This window comes from Gopherus evgoodei, chromosome 3 (genome assembly GCF_007399415.2).
Source record: "Gopherus evgoodei ecotype Sinaloan lineage chromosome 3, rGopEvg1_v1.p, whole genome shotgun sequence".
Classification (NCBI taxonomy): Eukaryota; Metazoa; Chordata; order Testudines; family Testudinidae; genus Gopherus; species Gopherus evgoodei.
Window position 1 is genome coordinate 151,964,366 of NC_044324.1, and position 11,661 is coordinate 151,976,026.

Below are 11,661 nucleotides of genomic sequence, written 5' to 3' on the forward strand. Positions count from 1 at the left end.
ATTACAGGGCTGGTATGTACTGGTGTCTCTGCACCCCTTCCTTATTCACACTGCTCTGTTCCACTGTGGGGGAGGCAGGCCCCATCCCTTGCTACTGATCTGAGAGGCGCCCATTCAGCTGGGGAGCAGGGGGTGCACTGCAGTGGTGCAGTCCAGACAGCCACCCTGTCCCAGAGGCAGAGGGTTACACCTGCCCCTGGCCTTGCCCCTCATCTGGAAACCACCCTCCAGTCCTACACTGTCCCACAGTGCATTACACCTAGCCCCGCTCCTTCAGCCCCATACCCACAGTGAGGCTATGAGGGGAGGGGGGACCGCACTGGTAACGAACCCCGCCCCATCTCTCGCTCCGCCCCTTCCCTGCGCGCAGGGAACCACCCTTCCTTCCGCCCTTGCGCCGAGAGCCCCGCCCTCTTCCTTCTGATTGGTCAGAGGTGAAGGCCTTTCGTCTTCCTTCACTGGGCGGCAGTCCTTGTCTGTCAACACTCTGATTGGAGGAGAGGGCGGAGTGGGCAGGCTAGCCTGTCAGTCAGTAACGGAGAGGGAGGGGTAGGGAACATCTGGGTGCCGCAGCTCTGGCCCGTCTGTGCCGCCGCCGCCGTGCGTGCGCCCGGCTCCCCCCCCCCGCCATTCCCCGACCACCCCCCCCCCGCCCGGCTGGCCCCGGGCTCCGCGCTGTCTCTGGCCGCTGGTGCCATGGGGAGCCGCTGAGCGTGGGGCCCGCTTCGCTCCGCCGGCTGCCCCGCTCCTCAGCTGCCAGCGGGGGGGAGGGGTGGGGAGCGGGCGACGTAGCCGGGGGGCGGGGAGCCGGGCAGGGGGAGGACGAGAGCCCGAAGCAGCAAGTGAGTGAAGAGGCGCCGGGCAGCGGCGGCAGGAGGCGGAGGGAGCCCGGGGACTTAGGGCCGCTCCGGAGTGTGTGAGTCCCGCTCTTCTCACCCCCCCCCCCCCCAGGCGCTGTGAATGGGGCTGGCACCGCGGGGGGGGGGGGCGATTTGGGGCGGGCTCAAGTTGAAGAGGAAGAGGGGCAGCAGGTGTGGGGGGTAGGGAGTGACACAGAGCAGGCGATGTAGCGGGGCTGGGCTTGGGGGGCAGGCGGGGCAAGTGGTGCGGTGGGGCTGGGCTGGGGGCTCTGGGGATGGGAGCAGGTGGGGCTGGGCTGGGGGCGCTGGCCATGAGGGCAGGTGGCGCTGGGGGCCAGGTGGGGCTGGGCTAGGGGGCAGGCGGTGCAGCGAGAAACGAGTCCCTTGTGTGTGGTGGGAGCATAGTTGATGTCCCTGGGGTCTGGGGTGTCCGCGCAGCTGTACAGAGGGGGGAGCGCAGCAGCCCCACGCCACAGACTCGCTGCTCTGCGCTTCTGGTTACTTTTGTTTTGTTGCTGCTGCTGTGACCTAGGTCTGTTTTTCCTGCACGTTTGGCTGCTTCCTTCCCTCCCTCTGCTCTGAGCGCTGCCGCTGCTTCTGTTTTTTGTCTCTTTGCTTTGTATATCCTGTTTTGTCCAGTGCATATTATACATGTACACACAGGGGAGCAGAGTTAGAGGTGCTTTTATCTGCAACCTTTTGCAGCACTTTCTGAGAAGCAAGGGGGAAATATTTTTTTATAAATAATAGTGACAGATTCTCCCCTAACACTTGGTAACTGACTGGTCCTAGTATTGTATAGTAACTGGGGAGGTACTGTAATTAGTTGGTAGCTGATGAGAGGAAGATGTGGTGAAGCACTGCTGGGAAGTTATTTCGTGAGCATCTTATCTCGAGTCTGGTTCATGTGATAAAGAAAGTTACACTGACGACTTGCTCTGTCCTGTTTGACTTCTTTGATTTTGATGATTGATCATCACATCCCATTTTAGATCTCAACAGGGTAATTCATTACCTAAGACCATTGCTTTTTTCAGTCTGATAGGAGGCCACACCTCCTACCCCTTTGAATGTATATGTATGCAGAGATGCATTTGACATTCACAGATGTCAGCACAGTGAACACCGCACAAGTGTGTCCAGCTTCGGTTGCAGAACTGTTTTGTCAGCCTTTTAAAATATCAGAACTGAACTTAAGAGCTTTTTACAACAAATGTATTAGACATATATTTGACAACTTCACAAGAATATTACAAAGTAGACTATAAAAGGTTTTGGAATGAGGCAGAGGGGAGATAGGATATCTTTTCTGACCTGGGAATTAAGATCAAATTTCTAGGTACAAAATGCACAACAGTTCAATTTAAGCTATTTCCTGCATTCCTGATCTTTAATTTTATTTCACTGTTATGAAATAATATAGTCTTAAGGGTTTCTCAAAGAAAAGTCCAACTTCAGTGTTGCATGACATTTATGCATCAGAATAATAATGACAGTCCGAGGAAACATAGAGAAACGATCTACAGTATAAGCAGTGGCTAAACATGAGTAAAATAATGCTTTAGCAAGGCTGACAGCCTTGGTCAAGGCATATATTTAGATTGTTAGGTTACTATCTCTGCTGTTTACCACCTCCTTTCCCCCCCCCCCAAAAAAAAAAAGTTAAAGGTAATGATGTTGAAGTGGTGGACTGTAAGTTGAGTTCAGTAGATTTAGTTAAAAATGTCATCTTTGTAACTGAACCTCTGGGTTCAATAAAAAATGAATCAGTGTGGATTTCCTGGATAGCCCTGTAGCTTGAGTATGCTGTCAATATATAAAGCAGTACACCATCTTTAGACAGAAGTGTTGCTATCCCATAAATACAGTAGATCCCCATATGTTTAGGATTTTCAATTTTTTTTCTGTTAGAAAGTTTGAAAAAAAGAGACTTTGAAGTATTTTGTTTATACTAACAGAAGAGAAAAGTTCTCCTAAGAAAAAGCTGGTGGCAGGAGTGTAGAGGAGTAGCATATGGCATTAAAAGGAGCACAGCTGGAGGTAGCATTTCCATCTGAACATGATGTCAGAGCAGCTGACAGCCTGCCATCCCTCAGCCTTTTATTCTAACACACAGACAGGGAGTTAGTGTGTGCAGATCTGTGTGTAGAGAAGGTATCTCATTCCTCTCTAACATCATCTCCACTTTGCATCTGTCTCTCTTAGTCTGCTTTTTTTCCACCAATCTAACAGACCTGGAGCCAGCAAGACTCAGAGGAAAGGACTTAATCAGGTTTATGTGTACTAAAGGTAGGAGTAGTAATAGATTAGATACAGCATATTTCTGTTTTGATGTGTTTTATTTAATTTCAGAAAAATCACATTACTTTTCTAACCAAGTTTAGGGATAATATATGAAATTGAGTATTAAATGGATAAGTGTACTTTCTGCAGTTGAAAAGCTTAGGATGTAGCATGAGAGTATGCATGTTATCAGAAGAAACTTTTTTATATATATATAATCATTTTAAAGCATTGAGATAACAAGTTTGCTCATCATTTCTGACCCAAATTGAGAAGATTTTAGTTGCAGACAGTATGAGGATTCTGGTTTCTATTTTGTATTATTTTTTTAAGGGCGATAAAGCAAAAATATGTTTTGGAATGAAATATGAAAAGGTATATAAAAATAATGCCAGTTTAAATGTGCTGTGAATTCTACCATTACACTTCACGTTTAAAGATCCAGCAGCCTAGAACTACAAAAGCATACAGCTGTACTGTCTGAAAGATAGAAATCAGTTGTGTGTTTCAAAACTTTTGTCCCCAGGAGAATAGCTTGACTGGTTTCCTCTTTTCTTTTTCAGATGCATATTTGAGATCTTTTATTTCAGCATAACAACAATTATTTGAGGGAGTTTTTGTGTTCACGACTAATTTAGAACTTGTAGATTTGAGCTGCCTGAATTGGCCAGACAGCTGTAATCGCACTCCTCTATTCTTAATCTCTTTATCTGGGCAGCAGCTGCCATATGGCCACAGTCAGCTGGATCAGATGTTTATAAGCTTCCTTCTTCGTCCCTCTCTGTCCTTTCAGCCTCCTAATTTGATCACAGCTACCTTGTGAGCTGCCCTCCAATCTTTATTTTTAGCCCTCTTAAGGATTAGGATTGATGTTGGCTGTGGGGCACTTAAAGTGATTGTATTGTAAATCTTCTTGCTTTATTCTAGCAATGGTATTTTACAGAATATATTTCAGGTTGGGTTGTAAATTTTAATACATCTTGGATTGTGAGGGATAATTATTTTTCAGTAATGCACAATCTGTGTTTAAATGGTTTCATAGAACTTTGCTTTTAGTCACAGAAGAGGGGAAATAGATTAGCCTTTTTGTTTATTTGAAATTTTACATTCTAGCTGAGTTTTAACTCACAATTCCTTGATTTTCTCCTCAAGGAAGGTGAATAGGAAAACAGTGCCTTTGGAAGAATAGTATCTGGAATAATTGACACAGCCATGCTGAAACACTTTCTTTTAGTTTGGTATTGCAAACTGTAGGGAAAAAACATCTTTTAAAAGCCTCTCTCTACAAAGAAGAAAAGTCTTCTTATATAATCGACACTTGTTTTCATTTTAGTTTATAGGTTTCTTCAGAAGTTTTACGTATTAATATAGAATATTTTGCTCTCATAGTGCATGGGGAAAGTTTAAAACCTTAAAAGTATGTCAACATAAGTGTGATTTTTTTTCTTCTTTAAATTTCTAAAATCTTTGCTTTTGCAATTTACGATCCCTTACGTATGTTATACCTGTAGATTTTAAGGTAGGAACATCTGTCTTCACGCAGTAAGCTCTCTTGTTGTTGTTGTTGTTGTTAGAATTTGACTTTGTAGAGAAAGTTGCTTAATTCTCAAAATACACTTTATTTTCTTTGCCGTGAAAATCCAACTTTTAAATCTACAGTATTTTGAGTCTATATTTTAAATGTATTGTTTTAAGTAGCTTAAAAAGGATCACTGAACAGACTTAAGGAACAACAATGATACTTTTAAAAATAATTAGTGATTGCTTTACCTAAATCCTTATCAAAAGAAGTTGTGGTCTGCTGTAGTCTAGTCATAAAAATAACTTTAGTGTGTTTTCTGGGGTGTTAATCATTTTGTGTGTTTTGTGGTTGTGGTATAGTTGTCACTTGATTAAAATCCAGGGGATTAAATAGTTTCTAGAGCATAATTTGTACAAGTAGATTTGCTATATTTCTACCCATATTTAATTAAAAAAATCTTTTTGCTTATAGGTTATGAAGACAATATGGAGTTTCCTGATCATAGTAGACATTTGCTACAATGTCTGAGTGAGCAGAGACATCAGGGTTTTCTTTGTGATTGCACAGTCCTGGTAGGAGATGCTCAGTTCCGAGCTCACAGAGCTGTACTGGCTTCATGCAGCATGTACTTCCACCTCTTTTACAAGGACCAGCTGGACAAAAGGGACATTGTTCATCTGAACAGCGACATTGTTACAGCCCCAGCTTTCGCTCTCCTGCTTGAATTCATGTATGAAGGGAAACTCCAGTTCAAAGACTTGCCCATTGAAGACGTGCTAGCAGCTGCCAGTTATCTCCACATGTATGACATTGTCAAAGTCTGCAAAAAGAAGCTAAAAGAGAAAGCCACCACAGAGGCAGACAGTACAAAAAAGGAAGAAGATGCCTCAAGTTGTTCGGACAAAGTGGAGAGTCTCTCTGATGGCAGCAGCCACATAGCAGGAGATTTACCCAGTGATGAAGATGAAGGAGAAGATGAAAAATTGAACATCCTGCCTAGCAAAAGGGACTTGGCGGCTGAGCCTGGGAACATGTGGATGAGATTGCCCTCAGACTCAGCAGGCATTCCCCAGACTGGCGGAGAGGCAGAGACACACGCAACAGCAGCTGGAAAAACAGTAGCCAGCCCCTGCAGCTCAACAGAGTCTTTGTCCCAGAGGTCTGTCACCTCCATGAGGGATTCAGCAGATGTTGACTGTGTGCTGGACCTGTCTGTCAAGTCCAGCCTTTCAGGAATAGAAAATTTGAACAGTTCTTATTTCTCTTCGCAGGACATGCTTAGAAACAACCTGGTTCAGGTGAAGGTGGAGAAAGAGGCTTCCTGTGATGAAAGTGATGTTGGCACTAATGACTATGACATGGAACATAGCACTGTGAAAGAAAGCGTGAGCACTAATAACAGGGTACATTATGAGCCAGCCCATCTGGCTCCTATGAGGGAAGATTCTGTCTTAAGGGAGCTTGATAGAGAGGACAAAGCAAGCGATGATGAAATGATAACTCCTGAGAATGAGAGAGTCCAAGTGGAAGGAAACATGGACAGCAGTTTGCTCCCTTATGTGTCAAATATACTTAGCCCTGCTGGCCAAATTTTTATGTGTCCTCTCTGCAACAAAGTCTTTCCTAGTCCCCACATTCTGCAGATCCATCTAAGCACGCACTTTCGAGAGCAGGATGGGATCCGCAGCAAGCCTGCTACTGATGTCAATGTCCCGACCTGTTCCTTGTGTGGTAAGACTTTTTCTTGCATGTACACCTTGAAACGTCATGAGAGGACTCATTCAGGTGAAAAGCCCTACACTTGCACCCAGTGTGGGAAGAGCTTCCAGTATTCCCACAACCTGAGCCGCCATGCTGTGGTTCACACCCGGGAGAAGCCACATGCCTGTAAGTGGTGTGAACGCAGGTTCACACAGTCTGGAGACCTTTACAGACACATTCGGAAGTTTCACTGTGAGTTGGTGAACTCGTTGTCTGTCAAAAGTGAAGCACTGAGCTTACCTACTGTCAGAGACTGGACCTTAGAAGATAGCTCACAAGAACTTTGGAAATAATTTTTTATATATATAAATAATATATATATAAATATCTATATAGTTGTGGTACAGTCTAAAAGCAATCGTGTTTCCTTGATCTGAAAGTTTGGCTATTAGCTTGTTTTTGCACTTTAAGGCAGCATGAACATTTCACTAATTTAGCACTCTGAGAAAATGAACTTTAGAAGTAATATAACAAAATAATAAACTACAGAGGATTTTTTTTTGCCCCTCCTTTTTGGAATATAAGCCAGTAAATACTTTGCTGTTAAAGGAAATCTCAAATTGTAAAAAGATTTTACATTGCTTTATTCTCTTCCACCCCTCAAACACAGCATTATTTTAAGATCCCAATTTTTTTTCATTATTTTAAAAATATGAATGTAGAAATCCCCTTCAGTTTTATTAGTTCCTTTACATTTCTAAAATTGTATGAGTCCTTTCTAACTGTTGGAAACCTGAATGCTTTTAGACCCAAATGGAAAATTTCTGAAATGCTGGATTATCTATTTTTAAACAAGCAGTTGACTTAAAACTTATTATGGCAACTTCTGGATTTCTGACAGTTCCCACTGGAAAAAATAATTCTGAAAGTACACTGGGATCACTGGGACTCTGTTCAGTCTGTGAAGGTTTGCTTGGGATGAAAAAGGATATTGCAGCTTCAGCAGTGATGAACTGTGTGTTTAAAAATGTGAATTACTGTTATTGTATACTGTAATTGATTACATGGGCTGGGGGGGGTGTCAAAGAACTTGGCAGGTTGTGTTGATGCTCTTAGTTGAATTTTGAAAAGTAAATATTAACGCTACAGAAATGCATGAGTTTCAGTATATTTTTGTCTTTGTTTGCATTGTATAACTTCAGTGAGTGAGTTTAAAATTATTTAATTTCCTTAGGAAAAAACACCACTGAAAAAAACTGGTGTTATGAAGAACATAAATGCACTGTTTTTATTTTATATAATTTAAATTTACTTTCCCACTGTCTTTAAGTTGAATAAAACTTAAGCTACAAGTTGATAATTTAGCAACATAAGAGGAAGATATTAATGTTTACAAACAGGCTTGAAGATTTGCATGTGCTGTGTGCATTTATTAAAAGAGAATCTAATTGCACAAAATCCACGCCAGCTCAAACTTTAGATGCATACATTTACCAAGATGAGCATTTTTAGAATTCCTGCTGCACAAATTAACAATAGGTCATTCTTATTCTTCTCTTCTATCCCCCACCCCCTTTGAAAAGATTCTAGGGACTGAAAAAGCCCCAGGCTGAAAGGACTAGAAAGCTTTGATTGACATGGGGAAAGGGGGCGGGGGCAGGATGGTTAGTGGACTCTGTGTATCCAGGCAGCAGAGACTGCAGTCTGATGTGTGGTTTTAATGACCAACACACAGGTCAAAAGCATTTTGCACAGTGTTTGTTTTCCTGTCTTGCACTTACAAATAAGGTCTATGGGAGTAGCATGGAAAACGTTTGCTGTTTTTCCTTCTTTTTCTGCTTTTGTTTAAAATTTGAACGCCTTAACTACTGTAAACATAGCCTATTTTTGTGCTTAAGATACTGAATGGAAAACTCCATTGTGTATTGCCGGACTGTTTTGGAAATATTTGGTCAAATGTGTGTAAAGTTGGCTGTACCCTATAATGGCATTTAAAACAAACAAAAAAAAAAGCTGTGAAAATGGCCTTGGAGCATTATCTTTAGTTACTTGAATAGTTTCTAGGTTTTAAAAATACATTCTTTTATTAATTTAGAAAAGACAATCAGTGTCTGAGAAAAATGGACTTTCTCTTGGATTTTTTTTGTGGTCCTCATGTGTGATTGCTTATTTTCTTTTTAGTTACACACTCTTCTTTTGTTCTAAAACTTAGACTGACATCTAGCTTTGACAATCATAGTATGTTTTATTTTCCTGAGGGGGGGATAACTTATAATGCTGTTTAGTTTTGTACTATTGGTGTGTTGGTGAATTTTTAAACTGTGTGCTAACTGCAATAAATTATATGAACTGAGAAATCAATTCCCTTGTCTTTTTTTCCCCCCCTTTTAAATTATAACTATGGAGTATTTTTTATAGTGTGTGACTTTATTACTTTTGTACAGACTTCTGTTGCTAACTGTGTATGGAATATGTTTCTGGTATGCTTTTAAGCACTCTGTTGCTAACATGCATATATATTTACTTCTCTCATTTAACATTTAAAAAATTAAATGCTTGTGATTTGAAAGCATTCATCTGTGTGTAGCGCTCTATCATTCTATAGAGGGGAAAAATACATTTTCTTCAGAGACCTGCTTAGAAACATCCTATTAATTTTCTAGGGATCACTAATGTTTCCTAACACTGCAAATCTCTAACAAAACAGAAGTGAGTGGTGTTCTTATGTTTTAAATTTACCCTAAATAGATCTGTCAGACTTGTTCTTTAGTATTCAAGTTTCTAATAGGAAAATTAGAGGAGAAAGGAAAAACTTAATTTGAAGCACTGCTTGACTATAAACTGGCATCCTAGGCAATAGAATTATTAGGCATTTAAAATGTCTTGTATTCCAAAATATTGGCTGTACTCCAATCTACTCGGTTGCAATAAGAAAATAGTAATCATCCCTCATCCGCCAGGTCTATCTGTAAATTTCACCTACTGTAAAAACCAGGTTATTTAAAAAATGCCTGGGATACCTCTGACCCTGAACTATTGATTCATGTAACAGGGTAGTCCTGAAGTGTGTTTCCAAATCTGTCCTATCCTGCTCTGAACAGAACTACGACTGTAAAGTGTAGTGGGAATGTAAGGGTAGAACTGTGGAGTCGAACAGAAAAAGGTGAGAATTTGAGGAAAATCTTGTGAAGTAAAAGTAAAGATTCGTTAGCACCACCATCTAAACAGGTTTAGCTTCCATATAGCCTTGACCAAGTGAGTTTCATCACCTAATATATAGAAATATTTTGTAGATAAATACCTGAACTGTGCAAATTTCTGCATCCAGAGTAACTTATACTGTGCTGTAAGGATCTTTCCACAAACATTTTTGTTAAATCCCTTTCTAAAGTCTCAAGAGCATTATTGTTCTTTGTGGTCTATGTATTAATAAAGTGAAGTATTTCAAGCTAATTCCTCATACATTCTTAATGTTAAATTTAGAAATGAAAACATCTGTTAAATATATACAAAGCCTGCTTAGCAACAAATTCTTACTACGGTAATAACTTTCAAATTATATAACCTTAATACTTGGTTAAATAATATAAGAGTGGTGAAAGGGAAGGTTAATATTGCAGCTATTAGGTTTGAAATCCACATAACTGATTAGCATTAGATGTGGTTTTGGACAGGCTTGCCATATGTTCCCAAGGGCCACGGGATTTAAGAGCAGAGGATTCACAAATCCAGGAATACTTCATTTAGAGTCTTTGAAAGGGAATTCTTGTCCAATCGGGTAACCTTAATCCTAACTTCACCCCTAAAGAGAAAAGCACTTGGTAAGAACATGCTTCATCATTTTGGCTTGTAGTTCATTGGTGTGTGTGAATATAAAATGCGTGCTCAATCATGGCCACTGAATTGCTGCTTCTTGAAAAGAGGCGGCAAGTATACTTGTATCCTTCATCTCTCCATAGATTTAAAGAAGTGACATCTGAAAACTTTGTAACTATTTTTTTACATTGTCTCTAAATACATTTTAAGCTTGAGAGAATCTATTCTAGATAGCTTTGGGAGTGTTGCTTACAGAACTCAAAACACTTGTGCACTCATCTGCCTATTATGGTCTAATACTGGTTGATAAACTGAAATTTTGGTCTCTGTTTCTATTATGATAGTCTTATGGGTTGAATAGTCTTTTTTCAATGACCATCACTGGTCAGGTATTGAAGAGGGAATGTCTCTGTGATCTAAAACCACACTGGGACTGTACCACATCATTGCATTTTTAAACCAGTCCCACCAATAGTGAATTGGCTCATAATTTGACAGTATTAAAACTCCATTGAAAGCTTATGGCTTCAATTATTATAATACTAATATAACTTAATATAATATATTTGATAAAACAATTTTTAAATATTTACTTGAGAATGTATGTTACTCTTACAGACCTTCTGTTAATACTAAATTATTTTCACCTGAAACATGTAAATTTAAGATTGAAATGGCTCAGAATTTAAAACAAAATATAACTTGTCTTTCAGCAAAGGAATCTGCATTATTTACCCCATTCTATAAAGGGGCAGGGAGAACATCTAACAGATGTTTCACAGTCCTGCTGAACACTGATGTAAGACAATGCATATTTCAAAATCTAAATTAACCTTTTATTTGTAACTTAAACTAATCATTTTTTTAGCAGCTTGTCATTCTTTCCAGCAGCTGCACTTGTTAACCTGTTTGGGGAGCATGTTGAGGTTTTCTTTTCTTCTCTTCGTAAACTATCCTATCTGTTTTACCTGTAAGGCTGATTGATAATGTGACCTGTTAAAAATACTTGGGTTCATATGTTTTTTAAAATTAAAACAAATCCCTTCTATAATAATCATTCAAGCATTCTAACTTTTTTAATGGACTTCTCAAACCTAACTTTAAAAATAGTGTTTCTTTGGTTAGTGCAGAAACCTACGCACAACGCTTTCTGAAAGCTACCTAGACTCTGGTATGTCTCAGAATTTTTTTACAACGTTAATGTATAGTGTTGGACACATTTGAATTCTATAGTAGAGGATTTGATTTTAAAAAATCGCATTTAAGCTCTGGTAATATTGATAGAATATAAACTATAATTTTTTAAACCACTGTAAGTACGCTTCAAGCCTGTAAATGGTCTAAAAATATTATGTAATATTTTTAAACTGTTTGCATGCTTGAGGTGTGTACAATCTTAAATTAACTGCAAGCCTGTAAAAATAATGTCTTACATGTTTGATGGAAAATTGTTATAAAATTTTCTAGCGTAGATGTACT

At 39.9% G+C, this 11,661-nt stretch overlaps 1 protein-coding gene across 6 annotated transcripts; it reads left to right on the forward strand.

The window, feature by feature from the left end:
• Nucleotides 1-752: 752 nt before the first annotated feature.
• ZBTB18 (zinc finger and BTB domain containing 18) lies at nucleotides 753-8,727 on the forward strand. Of its 6 annotated transcripts, none has more exons than XM_030557020.1 (3): nucleotides 761-916; nucleotides 3,066-3,149; nucleotides 5,137-8,727. In XM_030557020.1, the coding sequence occupies exons 2-3, from the start codon at nucleotides 3,137-3,139 to the stop codon at nucleotides 6,717-6,719; spliced, it is 1,596 nt and encodes a 531-aa protein (XP_030412880.1). In that variant the 5' UTR covers nucleotides 761-916; nucleotides 3,066-3,136; the 3' UTR covers nucleotides 6,720-8,727. The 6 variants fall into 6 exon arrangements, with proteins under 6 accessions (XP_030412884.1, XP_030412880.1, XP_030412883.1 ...); XM_030557022.1 differs by having other exon boundaries at nucleotides 802-842; XM_030557021.1 differs by lacking the exon at nucleotides 761-916 and adding an exon at nucleotides 1,223-1,863.
• Nucleotides 8,728-11,661: the final 2,934 nt, after the last annotated feature.